This window comes from Gavia stellata, chromosome Z, assembly GCF_030936135.1.
Source record: "Gavia stellata isolate bGavSte3 chromosome Z, bGavSte3.hap2, whole genome shotgun sequence".
In the NCBI taxonomy this organism is placed as follows: Eukaryota; Metazoa; Chordata; class Aves; order Gaviiformes; family Gaviidae; genus Gavia; species Gavia stellata.
In genome coordinates, this window is record NC_082637.1 from 79,226,757 (window position 1) to 79,247,168 (window position 20,412).

At 42.1% G+C, this 20,412-nt stretch overlaps 1 protein-coding gene across 1 annotated transcript in view; it reads left to right on the forward strand.

The window, feature by feature from the left end:
- The window catches only part of PLPPR1 (phospholipid phosphatase related 1), a 71,546-nt gene that overhangs the window by 44,022 nt on the left and 7,112 nt on the right, over nt 1–20,412 (forward strand). Inside the window, exons 3-4 of the mRNA XM_059833880.1 lie at nt 6,993–7,125; nt 16,782–17,032. Of these exons, the coding sequence (XP_059689863.1) occupies nt 6,993–7,125; nt 16,782–17,032 (384 nt within the window). The remainder of the gene's footprint in view (nt 1–6,992; nt 7,126–16,781; nt 17,033–20,412) is intronic.

The following is a 20,412-nucleotide window of genomic DNA, read 5'->3' on the forward strand; positions in this document are numbered from 1 at the left end:
CCAGGACTTCGTAGCGGTCCTGGTCATATGCCAGTTTCTGAGGAACAATGCAGAGCTGTGGGAAATTTCTTCTCTTGCTTAGAACTTAAGTATAATTATTTTAGACAATTTTACCACAGTAAATTGGTTTTTTGAGCACAATGATAAGGCAATCGTGGTTTTTGGGCAGGCTAGAATCCAAGTTGTGGATTTTGGCCCTTGTGACTTGGAATAAAAGAAACCAATTTTCTTTTTCTGGGAAGGGACTTTTAACTGTTCTTTGCTGTTGTTTTCATTGAATAACACCACCAACAACAACAAAAGAACCAGAATGAGATAATAAGTAATCGAATGCAGATTAAGGTTTTGTCCTCAGAAGATTATGGGTGAGCTGGCTCTTCAGCTGAAGACATTGCTTCATTTCCTCTTATAGTTATGCAAAATACAGCATTGATTCCTGTGGGCTGGAGAAGATCTGTCTAGATGGTGATGGCAAAGATGAGAGTGTCTGAGAAAACCTTCAGGTGATCCCTAGTCCTCAGGGATGGTACTGATGCTGTAAGGGAAAACCTCTGCCATCCCAGGCAGGCTTGGGTCTGGGTCCTGGCTGCAGATCACAGCAGAAATACTGTGTCCTGGAGAGGGTGCCAAGGCAGACCTCAGTGACCGCTTGCCTCCTAAGGTGTCTTTTCTCAATATGAATGTTGCTTAGTGTTTGCTGCCTGGGTTTGACTATGGAGTCTCAGCTGTGCAGTGTCAATATTTGGCAATGTAGGTAGCAGGTAGGATGACAGATCAGTAATCCCCAGGGCCTAAGGCTAACTGCAAGGGAGATCTAAGGAATTAAGGAACTAACAGACTAAGTGAAAGTCAATACGAGCCATGTTTTTAGTGGGGACCGTAGAGAAGATGGAGACAGAGTGTTCAAAGCACAAGAGGCAACCCTGCAATGCACACAAGCTGCAAGAAAAGAAACTGATTAAATATTAGGAAAAATCCTTTTACAATGACAGTAGTCAAACACTGAAACAGTGACCCCCCTCAAGGCGGTGGGATCTCCATTCTTGAAGAGATTCATAACATCCCTTTTGCCTATTCTTTTACGACTATGCTACCTGCTTTATTGAATCTTTGCCACCTCTTCATGACTCTGCCCTTTTGTTTCCTGTATCTAGGATGCCCTTGTCCCCATCTCCAGCAAGATTTCAGGCACTCCTTGCAACAGACTGCTTGGCACTGTTCTTTTCCTCTACATATCCCTATACAAAGTCATGGCTGACAGGAACCTTAAGATGGAGAGAGAAGCAGCAGGTCCCCAGATAGCATCATAGGGAGGACATATGTCAGACCCTTCTACCTTTCTTTATCTTTCACGTATGCTGGTGAAGTGCAGGGTTCTGAGAAGGAAGGATAATTTTCCTGGAGAGCTTCACTGGGTTTTTTGTATTTCACACCGTCTCCATCCATCGCATCACATCCAGGCTGTGGTCTGTGCTGGCCCTGCTTTGAGTAGGGGTTGGACTGGAAGGCGCTGGGGCCCCTTCCCAGCTAAATCACTGTGTGATTCTGTGCCTCTGCATTCTGTAGTGCTCGTGAAAATTTTCTACTGTTTAACTAATGACAGATGAATAGAGCCATGATCTCCTGTGTAGAGCCTGAAGAGGCAGCTGGGCTAATGCAGTCCTCAGATACACCATGATGCAAAAGGGCAGAATTGCTTTTGGCCCAATGCAAGCCAGTGCTGATGAAATACCTGCTGGAGCATTTTGCAAAGGTCACCTTTTGGTGGACAGGCCTGCTTTTCCCAGGGAGAGTTGTGTGGAGTCATTTCATTTTGAAACTGGATGATTGAGGCTGAGCCCCAGAACCCTCATCTGCTTATATTCTCTGTTTTTGAGTGCTCTGCACATGACTTGTCTCACCATCAGTGCCTTCCTTGCATCTGCTCCTCCCCTTGGCTGCTGTTTGAATTCTGCAGACTTGGTTAATTTAGTTCTTTCTATTTGTGACATTAAAAATGCAGCCACACACATTCTTATAGAGGATTCAGGAAATGTTATACAGCTTGCTGAAACTTGCCCAGAACGGAGAGCGATGATGTCCTGAGACGCAGGTTCAGTTTTGTTTGCTGCCAGGGACCTTTGCATGTAACAGAAAGTCTCTGGATTCGGCTTCTGTGTATAAAGTGGTGTTACCAAGGACTGACTGTGTCACAAGGACGCTGTTAGAGTAAACAAGTTGAAAGATTTAAAAGCTCCCAGAAATCAGAATAATGTAAACCTTATACATAGAAGAGACAGACAGCTGTACTTCACGTAATTCTTCCTAATATGGGATCTCCATCTTCTTGCTGTGATCAGGAATGCCATCAGTTGTACCTTTTCATGGGAAGCAGCAGAAGGGCTCTGTTTCACAGGGAGACTTCAGGCAGTCCCAGGCTGTGGGCACAACTGTGCTTCCTGCACCTCTTCTGTGCACCCTGCCTGACACTCCTCCTTCTTTATCTGTGTGGAGTTGCAGCTGAAATGAAAACTGTCTGTGGCAACTTTCACACAACCCCAGTCTTCGCTGAAAGTGTGAAAAAAATAGAAAAATAGTGTTTTCCCATTTGTCGCCCCTGAATGAGGGAGTGAATGAGGGGCAGGAGGGCTGTTGAGATGCATCTTCTGCCAGCAGCAATGTGGGACTGCATGGAGGCAGTCAGGCCAGACCTCGCTGGAGAAGAGGAGCCAGCAGTTTGACTAAGTTGCAGTGAACCTGTAGTGAGTTTTCAAAGGGAGGCGGGGAGAAAAGGAAGCAAGACAGGGGCAGTGTGACTGGTGACGAGCCAGTGCATAGGAGGAACTGGATTGTGGCACTCTGCATGCACAGGATTTTGAAGAAACATGACTAAGGAGTAGGATTTTGGCTGCTAGCATGGCAGGGGAGTGAAGCAGGGGCGCTGGCCTCAGCTTTGCCAGAGGATTTGAACTGAGGTACAAGGCTAATGTCCTGAATGAGAGAAATTAGCAAAAGGAACAAAAGTCTTAAAGCTGGACCCATCATTGGCTGTCAGCACCATCGATTATTACTTTTCTAAATTGAATATAACTCTTCGAGGCTGCCCGCCCCCCCTCACCCCACTGCACAGTTCCTGCAGGAGTGCTGCTCCAGGATGCCACTTTTCTGCAACCTCGTCTTGGTAGTAACCCAGATTCAGTCCTGGATCATTTATCTTAGTTTCTCCTTACAGAAACAGCCCTTCTTGACGTTTACTCCAATCTATTTTTAGAATACAGTTGTGTAAAGAATCATTTGGCAAGGAGACTGTGAGCTTATCAGAAAGTGTTACAGGAAAAAAAATCAAAAGAAAATATAAAGACTCCATGTCCCTTTAAAAGCAAGTTACATTGTTTTGTTGATTAAATTGATAATTAAATTAACAAACTGTTGGTAATCTGTACAGGAGTGCAGGGAGTATTGGGTGCTCATGTGCTGAGAACTCTAGAGGGCAAGTGATATTCCACTGTCTGAAAATGTCAGTTCACAAGTTGAAGGACTATCATTTCCAAATCTGTCATTGACAAAAGGCTGTTGAAGAGGAAGATGGGACAGATCATTTTATCCACCTCTTTGCTCCAGAAGGAGCCAGGAAATAAGTAAAGCATGTGCAGCAGAGGTTTTTGAGAGCTGAAGGTTGAGGAGCAAATACTTGGTGACACTGCCAGTAATGGGAAGGCAGGACAAATTGAAGAAGTTTTCTCAATGGACAGGTTGAAATCAGCAGAGGAAAAATGACTGCTGGGTAGGTATTTCTAATTCATACTGGGGCTTTGGAGCATCATTGTAGTATTTTTACCTAATAGTAATATGAAAAGGAATGTGAGTAAGAGCATCCAAACAACATAACTTCAGTGTAGTTGAGCTGCTATTGCATTCAGGAAACCAAGAACAAAATCATATCCAGTGGTACTACCTTTGCTTCTCTATTGCCTACATCACCTCAGACTGCAGATCACCTTTGCTTTCAGTCCCCAACCTCCAGTGCAATTTTCTTGCCATTTCTACTAACTAATTAAGCCAGTATGATACAACAATTCATTAACCTTGCATTGTTTTCCCACATGAAGTAAGTGGTTTGCTTGCTGTTTTCCTTTTCCACCTGTGTCTGTGTATCTGTATTTAGAGTTCAGATTTAGAACTGAACTGTACCAATTCCTGGGCTGCTGATTCTGTTCTGGCAGAAACAAAGATACTTAACAGTGTCAGTGATTGATTTTGGGAGGACAGCTGGACAACTTGGCTGGATGTGGACCCTGCTCAAGCAGCATCATCAGGTTTTAAATCATGAGAATCAGCAGAGTTACTCGATTTCAGAAATGCCTGGAGAAAAAAATAAAAAATCTGTTCTTTGAGGAGTTTTTCATACCACATTCAGCTTTGCACAGCTAGATTAGCTATCAGAACTCAATGCCCAGGCCCCCACTGAATTTTTAGAGAACAGCAAGGCTTTCTAGAGCCCACATTAAACATAAAAGGAAACCAAATCCTCAAGTTCAGGCAACTAAATTCAGTGGCAGAGATGGCACCACAAGAATAGTCCAGTTATGTTGAATCATTTTATATCACCTCACAAATACAGCGTTATTACTATACACCTAAACTCTGTATTAAATCAAAGGCACTGTTCATTTAGAAAATCACATTTTGATCTGTTATGCTATAGGAAATCTGGGATAACTCTGCTTAAATAAGTGGAATGGAATTGAACAGTTTTATAGCCTGGGAAAATTTACTCCTAAATCTAAGTGGAACTAATCTATCCATATGGGAGTTGCTAGGAGTATGCCAGACAGCTAGATTTATAGAAATAAAGATGAGAATTGAAGCAGGAAAATATTCAGTTAACTTCTGATGCAAAGCAACTTTAAAAATGGATGTATTGTTAAGGAGGACTGTTAATATGTTTTATACCTAAGTCTCTCTTATTTGAAAAGTTTGGGTTTTTTAAAGTCCAGTAACCCACGTCTTCACAGAGTAGAATTTCCTTAGGGTGTGAATTGTCTCTCAATGTGTATATACAGCCCCAGGCAGACAGAGAGCCAAACATTAATTCAAACTTCTGAACATTATCATAATTCAAATAATAAATGGTTTGAAACTGAGCATCACTTTTAAACTGCTTTAGTGCAGATGGTCTTTTTCTTAATTCCCAACCCCGTAGTTAGTGAGCTGAGCTTATTGAACTGCTTGCCAATTCTGTTAAGAGCAGATGAAGTGAAACAGCATAAAGGCAATATTTCAGTGTGGCTCCCATGCATTGGCTCCCACCCCTAGATGCCATTATCGACATACATTTTACAACTTCACATCTCTTGCCATCAGCGGTTAGAATTATAAAGTGGTTGAGCATACTTGGCTTGAATGTCAATAATCAATAAGGATGCTCATCTGGCTTAATAAGGATAAATTGTTGTCCTTGAAACAACATACCATTCCAGCAGTTAAAATGAACTAAACTAGTTCCTTGATATTTATACTAACTGTGTGTGTCTGTGTGCATGTGTGCATGTGTACACACTTTTATTATGCATTTCTCTGACCTACGGATCAGAGAAATCAGGAATCTCTACGGATTCCTCTTGGGGTGTCTTACAATAATGTATTCAATTAATTCTTTTGAGTGTTCCCCTTTTACAAGCTCATTTCTTCCACTTCAGACTGGCTTTTTTTTCCTAAAGACTTTTATTACAAACTCTGTCTTTCTAAAAAGCTCTCAGTTTCCCCTTCTGAAGCCTGCTGACAAAACATGCTAGGTGGGATTTTCAGAAGTGCCTGCTGTGAGTGGGCCATCACTGTCTTTAAAACCTGTGATCAAATTCTGTCCAGCTTTAGCTAGGGCAGAGAGACCTTTGTGCAGCAGGCTTAAATTAATTTTGAGTGCTTAGGAAATACTGATCCTACTCCTATGGGAAGCAGGTATCATTTTTATAGAAAGCATGAATGTTCTGGTCACAAAAACATACGTAATACATAAGCACAGCTAACATCAACATCAGTGGATCCCTGGAGACTTCAATTTTTACATTTTAATAAATAAAACAGGACATTTAGTAGATTAAACAAGCCAGAAGTCATCCTCTGGCCCTCACACTAGCTGGCATGTGCAATATGTGGCCAAGTGGCTAAACTCCTTCTGTGTAAATAGCAGTGACTGCATGCAGCTATCCTCGTGGGACTTGTCCAAGGCATTTTCTGAGAGACCGTTGTCACCAGGCCCGGCTATGGCAGGGACCATGCTAGCAATATAACAGTATGGGTGATTGGCCCTATGGCTGCACCCATACCCTGGCACTTCTTACTTCATTAGCACAAATATGATGTATTTGTCCAGAATTTTCACTGACCTCCCCAAAAGTTTTGTGACTTCAGATCAATTTCCATTGCAGGGATGTCCTTCACCTGATTTTCTTTTCAAAGTTGCAGGAGGTCTGTAACCTATCTGGCAGAGTTAGACAAATACAAGCTTGAGAAGGCGTGGAGGCTGCAGGAAGCATCCAATATTGCTGAGGCTTGCTGGTAAAATGTTGGGGTGGAAGTCTGCAGTGTTACTTTCCACTTCCCCGGATGTCTAGAAGCCTTCCATCCGTGAAGTCTATGCTGTCAGTAAATTTTAAATGCTAATAGCAGGACATGACAAATTCCATGCCAATCTCAGTAAAAATGGGAGCTTCTGTGATCCACAGTACTCATTAAAGCTCTGTTTGCTCCCTGTGTCCCAGGAGTTAGTATAAGAAGGCTTAAAATTTGCTGTGTCTTGCCACTGAGTACAAGAACAACAGATCCTTTTCTTGGCTGGGAGCTGGATCTATGTCAGTTCATCTCAAGTGAGTAAGTGTAGTCGTGCTGTGGAAGTGCAATGTCCCAAAGACACACTGCTGTCTAGTAGTTTCTGTAGGCTGGAACCAGACACGCATGTTTTAATGTTCGCTCATGTCATTTTTAACCTTCCGTTTCTTTCCCTTTCCTGGCAGATTTTTATTGGTGAGATATCCATGTATTTCATAAAGTCAACCCGAGAAACCCTAATTATTCAAGAGAAAACTATCTTGACTGGAGAGTGCTGTTACCTGAACCCACTGCTTCGAAGAATAATACGTTTTATAGGTAAGCATCCTGAGCACTGCAGACTTAGTCCCTGTTTGCACAAAAACAGAATGAAACATCCTAATCTACACCACAAAATTAATTAAGCTGTGAAATCTTTGCAGGCATCTTCCACCTTAGAGGGATAGTCCCTCTCGGGATTTGCAAGGTAACGTTCAAAATGTGCCATATCATGCTGTCTGGAGCTGGTTTATATCCTGTTCTGCTGAGCTTAATGCTTCTTCTGGACCCTTGAAGAAAGGTTATGCCAATCAAATCCTTGTATGAATAATTCCATCATTGCTATTCTGTGTAAACTACCCATTTTACTTACAAATTGGTCCTCACCAGCCCATCTCTTTGGCATTTTTCTTTTCAGCTCTAATTTTAACATCCATAGTTCTGCCACATAATGTTCAGCTGAGCACAGTGTAAAAAAGCCCAGATCCTACTTCAAAATAATGGTCTTATTTTTATTGTATTTGTTTTTTGTTAGAGCTTTCATTAAGTTAATCGCTGAGAAATGAATGAAGTTCTGTTACTAAATCATTTGGAGCTTGCTTTATATGGTGCTTGCAAACCGCTATCTATGCCTTTTTCACACTGTTGATTAGTGGAAAAAACACCTATGAGACCTTCCTGAGGGGACCATCCTATGGTTCTTTTGGAGCAGGAAGAGGAACAGCATTGCAGCTTGTGGCCCTGACAGAGCATCTGGTTGCCCTCTGAAGGCTTCCCAATTCACAGCCATTTAAGGCTGCCCAAACTGCACCCCTTGGTGTTTAGAGATAAGGAGGGCTGGTTGCTCACTTACTACTTCCTTGTATCAGCAGAGTAAGAAGAGGGCAGCTCTGAACTGCATGTGCCAAGGGCTGTAGTTTCCCTTCCTCTTACTTCTTCATGAGAAGTCCCGAGTTCATGCATGAGATGGGATGAGATGGCGTGTCTCGCTGCTGGCATGGGCCAGTGGTAAATATGGCTCCCCACTGATCAAGAGGGGCTTAGCCCACAGAGCATCACGGCACCTCCCTCCCTCTGTACTCTTAAAGAGTATGCATCTTACAGAATGCATCTTACAGAAAGATGGGTCTGGATTCACAGTCTGAGTTAAAAGAAGCAATGGAACAAAAAGCTGAAAATATCTGGATTGCTTCCCTCCTGTCACTGCCGAATTTTTCAGCTTTATCTGGAAGAAAAATGTCTGCTGTGGCTGTGACAAGGGTTGTATTGCTTCCATGGAGCATGGACCTGGCTGCAGGCAGGGATACTTTCTCAGAGCATGGAGTTGAAAGTCTCACCCTCAGCTAAGGTTTTCATCATCAGCAAATATTTGCTGCAAAGGAGGAGGAGCCATAGTTTTCTGTCTCGCTCTCCTCTCTCTGTGCCTCCTGCTTTATGCGTGCTGCTGATGAAAACAAAAGACATAGTAATGTAGTTAAAAGTAAAATACCTTTGAACTTCAGATAACCTCTAGGAGATATTGATGGATAGTAAACTGCCATTAGGAGAGAAGCAGGGTACCGGAGTCCACTGGACCACTCAGGGCTGTTTGACAGTTCCAGCACATTCATCATGTTGCAAAGTCCTAATCAAATACTCTTGCCTGCGGGGTTAACACTAGAAGAGCTTAAACCATGGAGTTTAAGCACTTGCTCTATATGTTTTCTTGTAGTTAGCTTTAGTCTTAAACATTCATGTTATTGTTTCTCTTTCAGTGGAAGAGGAGGGGGCAGCAATGATACAGTGGACTCCCAGAGAGTAGCAGGATATAAACCCTGCTGGAGAAATCAATCTTGGCTTTGCAGCTTTATTTGTCTTCCTGAGAAAAAGGAAGTTAACATTATTAGGAATGGCTTAAAGTGTTGGTTTCATCTTAAACTACACTGACTGTTTGCTTGTTTTCTTAAACCTTCTCCCTGCCTCTGCAGTAAAATGACAGAAGTAGAGTTTGTTGAAAAGTGGCTGAAATAATTTATGAAAGAAACTAAAACTAACTGCATGTTTTTCATTGAAACTCACCCTGCATTTTGCTAACATGACATGGACTGAACAGCTGCAGCCTGTGCTGGATGATCAGGGAAGTTAGCTCCATACAGCTGCTTACTCCAAAAAGAGGCTCCCTGGGTGCTTGGCTGTGGAGAGACTACCACGTTGCTCATACATGGATTTCCCTGCATGCGTCTTCTCTTGCTAAACTTGAGAGCCATAAGCTACAGAGCTGATTAAGTAGGTTGTCTTCTAAGATACCCTAGCAAGCAGTCTGGCTTGTTGCAAAGAAGTTTGCTGCCAATTTAGTCTTGGTACAAATTCATCAGAATATCCCCATCTGATTATTTCTTTTGGCCCAGATATGTGAGCAAGAATCTTAAGTGAGTACCTGCAAAAAGCAGTAATTGAATTCCTTGGAATATTGCCTTTTAAGTCATTACAGTTGGTATTACTCAAAAGGATGAGAAAAATCCTTCAATGTGTCTGGGTGCTCATGTGTCAGGAAAAATGAACACTACTTTCTGACCCTGCAAGGCATATCATGGAGAGCTATTGAGAGTTGCTATTCCCAAATTTTAGAAAGGCAAAGTGGCTTTTTCTCCCTCCCTGACTCTGTAACTAGAGTTGCTGGGAAGAGATGGGGTTTTAAGAATAGTAGCCTAAATGTGCTTTCTACAAAACAAGCAGAAAGTTGTAGATACTTCACTAAACATTCACTTAGGTTTTGCAAGGAAAAATCAAAAAGGAAAACTGCAGAATATCTTTTGGTGATGTAAAAGATAAGCACCCTTGCCATACTACCTCCATGGGATCTTTTGGATTTGGTTGCTAGCCTTGAGCCTTTTCCCCTCTTGTTTTTTTTTCCTGTATACAGAGTGAAGCACTTTTTTGCATCTTGATAGTGGAGCAAAGAATTAAGCAAAACCAAAAACCTGCAGCTCTTCTGGGATGTTGGCAAAGCCCCATGTTTCTTTTCCTTGATTTTTCTTATCTTGCCTACTATGCTCTCTGCTTATTCTCTCCTTGTTTTCCTCAAGCCCTCAGCAGCTGTCTGTTTCTAAGATTCTCCCCTCCTGAGTTTAGTGGGGACCTTGAATATTGAGCTTTGTCTTAAATCCCTCCCTGGTTCTTTGTGCACAGGAAGCAGAACCAAAACTAATTCTTGCTTCCTGGCCCAGTCATGGATTCTGCACGTTAGTAGACATGGTGGTGAAGGACTGCCTCTCAACTTGCTTCAGTGTACATCAAGTCCTTTACTGCCACTTAGACTGGTGAAACCTGCTGAGTTCCTTGTATTTAGAAAATTAATTCCTTTATCAGTGAAAAAAAGCTGGCTTAGCTTGGAAACATCAGACTTTGATATACGTTGCAATTTATTCCATCTTCCTCTTTATCTTTTATAGCTGCTTCCACAGACATTTATTTTGAAGATTTTCAGGTCAAACAAGTGGTGTGCAGTTGCTTTGGAGCAGTTTTTTCTGTCTAAAATATTGGTGCTACACTGCTATTCTTTAGTCACGTCATCTCTCCTCCCTCCTCACCCCTTCCAGCAGCTTTATTATGAATTTTTGCTGCCAAAATTTGCTGTTTACATGCTGGACCTTTCAGAAACCAGGGGGTAAGAGCAGTTGTTTCTCAGGCCTCTGTCTCTTCTCCCTGTCTCCCAACTTGAGTACACACAACCTTTTGTATTTTTATCCAACCTGTCTTGTGGTAATTTCCCATTCAGTACTTTGTTAACATCTTGCCATCTTGCATTTGCTTCCATGTTCTACTTCATCATTTGTACTGTAAAAAAGAGGTTATAAATTATTTTAGCATTATTTAGTGAAGGGTTTCAGTCAAGGATTTAGTCTGTTTATATACAGCTGCTATTATATCCCCAGGATCATGGATTCAGACCTCCCTGACTCATTTCGGCAGGTTGACTAGAATATGTATTGTGTTGCATTTCATTATATTAGGTCTCTAATCCATGTGATTAAGTTGTACACCTGCAAAGCCCTGATAACATGCAAGTAGCCTCTCTCCAGTTCAGATACTTAGAAATGCAACGTGCTTCGGGAATTTGTTACCAGTGGCTTTTACTTTGGACCTGCATAATTTTCAGTTAACAAATGGCGCAGATCAGCTTCTGCTGACAGCTTAATTTAAAGCATGGTGACACCTCACAGTGGGCAGCTAAATAATGAAATTAGGGCTTTATTTCAGCAAATTAAGGCTTTGGTTCAGCAAATAAAGGTTTACAAGATTTATACACACACTGAGTTTATTGTAATAGGATAGATACACTCAGAGCTCTGATGTCAATTCCCTAGGCAGCTGCAGGACATAGTTTACCGGACCTTATCCTTCTGTCTGCCTTGGATCTGAAGTTCACTGTGAAACAACGCACGTTCTGTTATTAACTCTCTGCCTTTCAGCTGGGCTTAAGCTGTATTTGGGTGTGCTGCTTCTAACCTAAACTGCTGCAGCAGCTTAAACTACTGTAGGTCTCCCTTCTCATCACTGAAGAACTTCCACGATGACAAACCGGTCACTGTGTTGGGGACAAATCAAACCTTACTGTTCCCTTTTATGCCAGGCTCTAAGCTGGCTGTTGTCCAGATGAAAACTGATGGTTGTGAAGCAGCGAGGAAGAGAGAAATCCTGCGTGTCTGTGGAGAGGAGTCTTGAGGCTCCAGAATACTTACGCACTGGGAACTGAATTTCTTCTTGCATGCTCAGACCAAATGCTTTCCTTCTTACATCTTGAGGGAACAGTATCCAGGAAGGACACTCACAGGTGAAGCAGGCAGACAGAAGAGGCGGTAGACGCCTGGAGCAGTGGGCTTTGTGAGGTCTTCACTGGGAGATCAAAGCCAATCCTGGGATCAGATTATAAGTGCTTGGAAGAAGCTTGCTGTTGAGCCTGTTCCTGGTGCCATGGCAACAGACGATAAATTTCCCTGCAATACCCATCTCTCCAGTTGTAAAATGGATTAATGATACAGACCTCCTTTAACAACACCCTTTAAGATATAATGATGAAGGGTGGTTTAGCAGAGTGTGAGTCACAGGACTATAAACGTATGGCTTTACTGGACGCACAGGACCGTTAGAGCAAAACTTTCAGAGATGGGCTGAGGATCAGCATTTCCATAGAGCCATGAGTCTTTCCAGGGACCCTCTCCATTGAAACTCTAATCTTCTTTAAAAAACATAAGGGTGGAAAAGGGATTGGGGGAGTGTGAATGTGCATGTGTAATATGAATGTTTTCTGAGCAAATTAGGTTGAGTGTGAGAAATTCAGATAATTGACTGGGCACTGGGAGAGAAAGGAGTGCCTAAATAAATGCACTTGGTAGAAGACATGACGATGTTACCAAAGCACACAGCTTCTGATGTCTCATGAGCCATTCAATGCATTGTTTCTTTTGTCACTTTACTTAAGGGTTTTATGTTTTTTCTCTAATAAAGCCTTCTACCTCCTCATTCTCATTTCCACCCACTGGGTTCTCACTTCTCTCTTCCAGATGTCTTTTCAGCTGCTCTTCTACAACTCCCAGGGTTTTTTTGCTGGTTTTTTTTGTTGTTGTTTTGTTTCAAATCACTGGTATTTTAAATGTCTGCAATAGCGAGAGTTTCCATGGAGTCAACAAGCAGCTGCAGTCACTGATGTTAGACAGATTTAGGGTGGAAGAAGAGAGAGCTTGAGCACGAGGTGCAGGGAGAAGACAGGGTTGTACTGAGATTACAGTGAGCGAGGAGGGCTGGATTCTTCTTCCGGACAGATGCCTCTGTTAGCAAAAGTAATAGACAGAACTGAAGGTGGCAACACTGATGAACAGCCACACAGGGAGCAGGACAGTTAGAGTAGCATGTGAGTGAGAGCCCAGAAATTACGGATTCATGCTTGGAGGACTTTTTGGAAGCAGTTTAGGGGGAGATGTAAGTGGAGAAATTAAAACTGAAGCATTCAAAATTGAAGCTGCTGAAGATTTAGACTGTTACGCCAAGGCAGGTGTTAGTTCAGGTGAGATGGAGCTGGAAAGATTTAAGGTTCATGTTGTCTGTCCTCAGCATTTTTGAGCAGGACTTTTCTGTGTTTGTTCTTTTTTTGGTTTACACGTTTAGTTTGCTTAAGTTCTTTCTCACTGGAGGTAAAGATATGTTCAAATCTGATCCTCAGTCCCTTCTTCTTGGATGCTGGGGCAGCAAAAGAGAGTAGCGGGGAGCATAGCCTACCCTCTATCTCTGGCCTAAATTAGTCTCTCTCCCAGTTACATGCTGCTTACTGGTTTGCCTTCTAGCCTCTTCTTTCTGGCTGCTCCTGACACACACAAACACCGAGAGCCAGGATAGTGACAAAACGTCAGGAAGCCTTTCCAGACATAGCTTCTGCTCCTTCTGTAAGGCCTCTGTGCAGCCAGAGTGACACATGTGAATGAGGGGAAGGAGTGGCTTTATGTAAATGCAATCAACCTCTGTCCATCCTTTCTGCTAGTAACCAACTGTACAGGCTGTAGGTGTTCTTCCCATGTGGCTTGCACTGTTTACACATTTTCTCAGCATATGCTAAGTTCTGGACTGAAGTTCACTTCCAGGTTTTCTAGGACAGAGTGAGCACAGTGAGATAAAGCGCTTGCTCCTTAGAAGGATGACATCACCTCCCATTACACATGAGCATCAAAGTCTGGAAGAGTTACACGTTTTCCCAGTCTCCCTCTGTGGCATTATATCATGGACTTCAGCTGTATGACCCTGAAGAGCTAGGGCTAGTTGCCCTTCCCATGAAGCCTTTCAGCAGCGATTTGTCTGCCTCTAAAAACCTGGCAATCACGTCATTGCATTCTCGTGCTCTGGTCAGTTAGCGTAGCTGCTGTAGGTCATTGAATAAATCCATTGAACAGATGGATTCCTGAGGTACAAAACCACCAGGGGCCTCTCCACCACTACCCAGGCTCACTGGTGTTACAGCCTTTAAATCAGTTACAGCCAGCCCTATCTCAAAGTCCCCACAGAGCACATGATGTGTAATCAGCCTGCAAGGGTTAAATTCCTTCTAGCCGAATTCATTGCTGCACACAGTTATGATTTTCATAAGACGCAGTTTGGCAGAACTGCAAGAGGGGGATTACAGTGATCAATATGCATCACAGTCAGAGCATGAGAAAGGTTTCAGCCATGGCTTGTTCTGCTGTTCTGCAGGGTACTGCGGCCCTCAGGAGTTGAGCCTGGGCCAGCACTTTCAGTGCTACCAAATATTGAGAAAATGCAGGTGTTGAAACTTCTGTTTTTTTGAGAAAAACACTGGACCACCTATGTACCTGTGCACTGCCTAGAGATTGAAATAACTTTGTGAAGCCCATGAGCTTTTTCTGAAACACCTCGGTTCTTGGTTTGTACTTACTTATGTGATAAAGACCATGGGCCAGACTGCAGTGTTTGCCTGGCTCTTAGATTTCCTCTAAGTATTGTAAAGGACTGGGTAATAATCCTCTCTGCATTCCCTGCGATTTCCACAGTGCATCAAAAAGATGCCATTTAAAGCAAGCTGTGCTAAAAAATCTTAAGAATTTGGCCAAAGAGCAGTATATAAAGCAAGATTTATCTCTGGCATAACTTGCTGTTTCACCAGGCTGGAAAGATACCTACTGCCTTTTTCATTTGAACTTCATTGTGCACTGGTAATGTAGATGAGGAGTTCTGCCAGCTGTGGAAAGCCATGGATTTAAAATATTAGCAGAAGGATAAAGGAAATACAGGAGCAGTGTCAGTGCTCTCTCCATTTCCCTTTTAAATACAGACATTTCACAGGATAAAGAGGAGGAAGACTGTCATACGAGTAAAAAGACAGGGGCCAGTCCTGCAGTCTAGAACCAGAGGAAGGCTACTTCCTTCATCGGCTACCACTGGCTTTTTAAATCCATGATCACGTATCAGTTCATTAATAATGAATTATAATAAACTCATATGATGAATTATAATAAACTCAGTCCCCTAAATTGTCTTCACTATGGTAACGCTCCTTCCTAACCTTGTGGAAGTGTGGTAAGGACAAACCACTCTGCAGTACTGCAGCCGCTCCAGGCTGCTACCCAAAGAGAGGGCTCTTCCCATCAATACCCCAGTGAGGAATTTGTGTTGTAGCACAGCTGTATCCGTCACACCACACCATTCTGTGAGCAAGTGGCACTGGCAGGCCCCACTTGACACTCGTACAATGCATCCATTTTAGTTATGGGTTTTATTTTATGTTACTGTCTGTGCAAGTGTCCTGTGTGTACATAGAGCCTGCATGTATATAAGGACCTAACTCTGTCAGCTATAGCCCTTATACATTCTGTTAGCTGCATGGTGGGTGACAATACTTGCAGAATGATCCATGATTCTTGTCAATTTGATGTAAAGCATTTTCTGCTACATTATATTGCTGACACCCTGATATTTTTTGTTTCTCAGATTATAGCAGTCTTTCTTTTTTTTTTTTTTTTTTTTTAAAAAACTCAGTACAGATAAGCAGGGAAGTTGTTATAACCAGCGTGGTGCCACTTCTTAAGATTTTATCACAGCTTTCCTAAGATGTTTTCCCTGGAGCTCCAGCTCTTGGCCATATTTAAATACAGAGCAATCTCAGCTAATTTACAATTTAAATTACTTTTGCTTACAGAGCTACAGGAGAGAGAAAGCAAAACTATATGACCCTCAACATCCCCACACAAAAAGCAAATATTTATTTGTTCTAAAATTTTGTGACACTTTAATCCACCTTAGTGATGGGAACAGGGAAAGAGGAGCTGATTTAGTCTTCGGAACATTTGGGTTTGGCATTTCTGCAAACCTGCTGTTCTGTTCATTTGGTATGCAGGTAGTACATGCAAGTGAAAGATCCTCATATATGTTTATAGCAGCTGTAGCAGTTATTGGTAACACTCATGGGGAGTCAGTGGAGGATGTGACAACTGCAGCATTGAGCAAGGGATTGAGCAAGGTTGCTCCACAACCCTGGAAACGTTCCTGCACTCAAGTGAATGTTCCCTGCTATAGCATTTGCAGGTACCTTCTTCACAACTGTGTGGAAATGTCTTCCAGAGCAAAGAATTAGGATGTTTCCCAAAGGACCTGCCAAATATTGCTAGATAAGGATCTTAATCTTTCAACAGCAGGACAGTGAAGAGTCAAAATCCAAAAGGTACTTTACAGTAGATAGTTATATTAAGATAAGTGCAGTATTGTGTCTCTGCACTACACTGCTCTTTCAGGTTCAGAGCTGTTATATTACCATTTTTGACCCAGATGTGGTAAAAATACATAAACGTTTTTAACAACTCGTGCATGACACTTGACTGCAGGCTGGAAGCCTTTGTCATAATGGAAACTTTACAGGCGTAGTACAGGTGCAGAGTTTTCAGTGAAATCTATAGGTCACAGTTCTGTTCAGAGCTTGATTAACAAAAGTACTTAGGCACTTGCTTATTGTTTGCAGCCTGTTTCTGAGTCCTTCTGGAGTCACCGAGTTAAGCACATGTCAGAGTCAAGCATGTGGTCCTCTGTGTCGTGCCTTTGATGCAGGAGTCTGCTGGAGTCAGCAGGGGTAATGACTGCAGGGTTTGGTCCCTTACCTCTCATTATGTCTCTTCCTTTCAGGTACCAAGAATTTTTTTAAACCTGTTAGAATAATCATTATTTTTAACCTTTCCTCACAGGAGTGTTTGCGTTTGGACTTTTTGCCACTGACATATTTGTAAATGCTGGCCAGGTTGTGACTGGGAACTTGGCTCCCTACTTCCTGACCGTATGTAAACCCAACTACACTGGAAACGACTGTCGGGCCCACCACCAGTTCATAAACAACGGCAACATCTGCACTGGGGATGTGGAGGTGATTGAAAAGGCAAGGAGATCCTTTCCATCCAAACATGCTGCTTTGAGCATCTACTCAGCTTTATATGCCACGGTGAGTGCCAGTAATGATTGCTAACTTGCGTGAGGGGTTTCCGTATATGCACCTAGATGGGACCATTTTTCTTACAATGGGTTTTTGAGGAAAAAGAGAGTTGTTTTGGGGAGGGCTTTCTTCTTTATCTGTACGGGAAAATCCCCTTCTCTCTCTGTTGTACCAATCCTAGTATAAGCAAATCAAATGCTCGTTGCTTTTGAGGCACTGTATGATGTGGAGGCATGAGGTCCTAATCTTGTCTTTGCTGCTGGTTTTCTCAGAGGCCTTTGAGTATGCATTCAACCTCTTCTTCTCCCTGCCCCTGTCTCATGAACATTAAAATGAAGTTATGCTTAAACAGCTCCTGGATCACTACTATTTCTTTTATGCCATTTCAATTGGAGCCTGAACTAGGCTGGATTTTGATCCCCTTGTTTAGGACTTGAATTCCCTGTGCAAAGAGGGTTGTAATAAAAGTCAGTGGTAGAATTTTGCTGTTGTCACAGAGAAATGGACCCTAGTTGAGATCTTGACAAGGTGACACTGCGATACTGTTGGGAAGGAAATTGTCTGTCTTCAAAAGTCTAGTGAAACAGATCGGCTGCTCCTTTGTGTTCTCTGGCTAAAGTTTCTGTAATGTTTGAAAAATTGATCCAAGAAGCTTACTCACAAAGTAGAAAACCTTGGTGGTTTTGCCATGAAGATCCAAGGACTTTGCCTGGTTCTGACCTCAAAATGGCTTAACTAGGTCTTTTTTCCCCCCATAGCTTGACTCAAATGAATGGCAGAGTCTGTCTGGAGGTCATCAGCATTTGAGAAAAGCCTTAAACTTATTAATGACAGGGTATTTACTGAATATTTCACCCTGATCTTGGTAGCAGATGAATAAAACACCACATTGTTACTATAAAATGAAGAGGCCACCTGTTGCTGTTTCAATATCCATCTGTTTGTACTGAAAGTTGTGTGAGTAATGATGGAGGTATAAATTGGTAACTCTTTTGATCAGGATTTGTTTGGAAAGCCCGTAACATTTTGCACGCATTACTTCTGAACAATAAGCAACCATGTGTGAAATACAGTTCCCAATAAATACGACATTGTTGTAGAAGCTGTTTTCATCATGATAAATCAGGCTTGGTCCTGGTTCTGCCCTAAGCTAGTTACATCCTTTCATGGACTTTCCCTGCCCATCCTCCCTTGTTTCCTAGATGGCAAGTCTTCTACAAACAGGCTGATTTCTACAGCTGAAGGGGAATAATGCTTTTCGTTCCTAAGCTTAAGTCCCCAGTAGGTCAGTGTTCCTGAGCCCTAGCCTTTCAAGACTACCTGCGATGGGCCTGCATTTCTCCCCAGATAGGAAGATACCAGGTGGATCCAGGACATGGAGTTATTTCTGAGCCGCAAGGTCATAAAAGTCTGCCCTTAAGACATTTCAGCCTACAGGCCAATTTTAGCCCAGTTCTCTGCCTGAAGACACCCTCTAGCACTAAAGGTGTTGTCCCTTGTCTTTTCTCTGCCTGTCAGCTGGGAATAACATGAGCGTTACACAAGAAATGCAGTGTTCAGATCTAGCTTTGCTTAGTAATTGTGGTTTGCACAATTTTTTGTGAAGTGTCTTGCCAATTCTAGTATGTGTGATAATGTGGGCAGCTGAACATAAAACACAGGGTATTTGGTTAGTAATAAATGTATTTTGCATAAAGCTGAAGATTTGAGCCATGGAGCAAGAAAAATAAACCAGGTTGAACATGAGGAGGCAGGAGAATGTCTGTTGAGATCTGAGAGTTTCCTCCCGTCACTGAACCTCGAGTATCCTCTGCAGATGTCTCTGTACTGATTTGTTCATTAGTCTGCTAGTGACAGTACTCCCACTGTGATGAGTTTGGCTTTGTGTTTTGTTTTTTTTTCCTATAACCTGGGTTTTATACTTAATCAGCTAGGCTTTTTCTTGTCACCTGCCAAAGAAGCTGAGGAGAACCCAAAGCATCACTTTTGTGATCTCTGCAGGCAGAGATGAATCTTGTATGCCTAAAGTAGGGGAATGAGAAAACAGCCAGCAGCCCTGGCTTTCATACTTACACAAAAATTAGAATGGCATCTAATGAAGTTTTATTAGTCTCCCAGAAGTATCGCAGGAAGAGAGGGCAGTCACTGTACATAGTACACACTGCTGTACAGTTAGAAACACATGCTTCCAAGGGAAAATGGTAGGCTAGAAATACTCCTTAATTCATTAACATTTCTGGCAAAAAAACAAAAAACAGATTATAAAATCATATGTTGCATATGGGTATGCTTTCTGTCACTTCCATCTTGTTAGAAGACTGGATCACACTGGATCATGACCTGGATCTGTCATTTACACCTGGGTGTGTTGCTTCTTGACTAGAGTGATACAACATATCTGGACATGAAACTTTCAACATTTGGGAAATTCTGAATAGCAGAGAGCACTACCGCAAATCCCATCTGCAACCCAGGCCACTGTGACCCTAGCAATAATTTCTTCCCTTTCTGCATTAACACCTACCAGACTAATCAATGAAATTCAAGGCCTTGGATCTTCGAGCAGCTTCACTGAGCATCAGGAGGCTGAATCATGTTCTACAATACACATCATTGCCAAAGGCTCTTCTTCTCTCTTACCGTAGAAATCTCTATAGTAAAGGAAAAGATTGTCTGTAGACCTTGTAGGACACAGAATTTTCCAGTATTGGTATGAAATTGTGAACTTTCGAAGGAAAATAAACCATCACAAATCTCCCCACTTTCTGCTGAAAGGACAAGACAGTCTTCTTCCACTCTGCCTTTCTCATCATCGATATAACATGAATTCTAAATATATGCATATATTTGCATATATATAAATATAAATATGTCTGTATGCGTATTTTAAACTTGCAAATAAAAAAGCCTCCTTGACTGTCTATGCTTTTGTCTGTCTGAAAAAGATGGGAGAGGAATTGCACACAGGACGAATGCTACTATCACCCATCGCACATTGCTAAATACACTGCTTGAGTGTACTGATAAGAGCACAGCAAAGAAGCTGAATAGATAATTTATATAGTTCAATCATATGTAGTTTATTTTTAGTATGATTTATTCTATTTTCTTCACACCTTTTTATATTCACTTCCTTCCTCCCTCTCCCACCCATCAAATAACTGGTTTTGACATTTAGAGTTTTGCAAATAAATTTACCCTATAAATAGCATTGTGGGAAATTTTCAGAAACACCTGGTGTGTCTAGGAAATCAAATGTAAGTGACTTTCAGTGAGATTTTGGGCTCTTACACAAAGCTTTGAAAATATTCTTTAAGTGAAAGGGTAAACACGTCGTGAGAATCTTAAAAAATATTTTGGCTTTAGGGACCAGGACAATAAAGATCAAA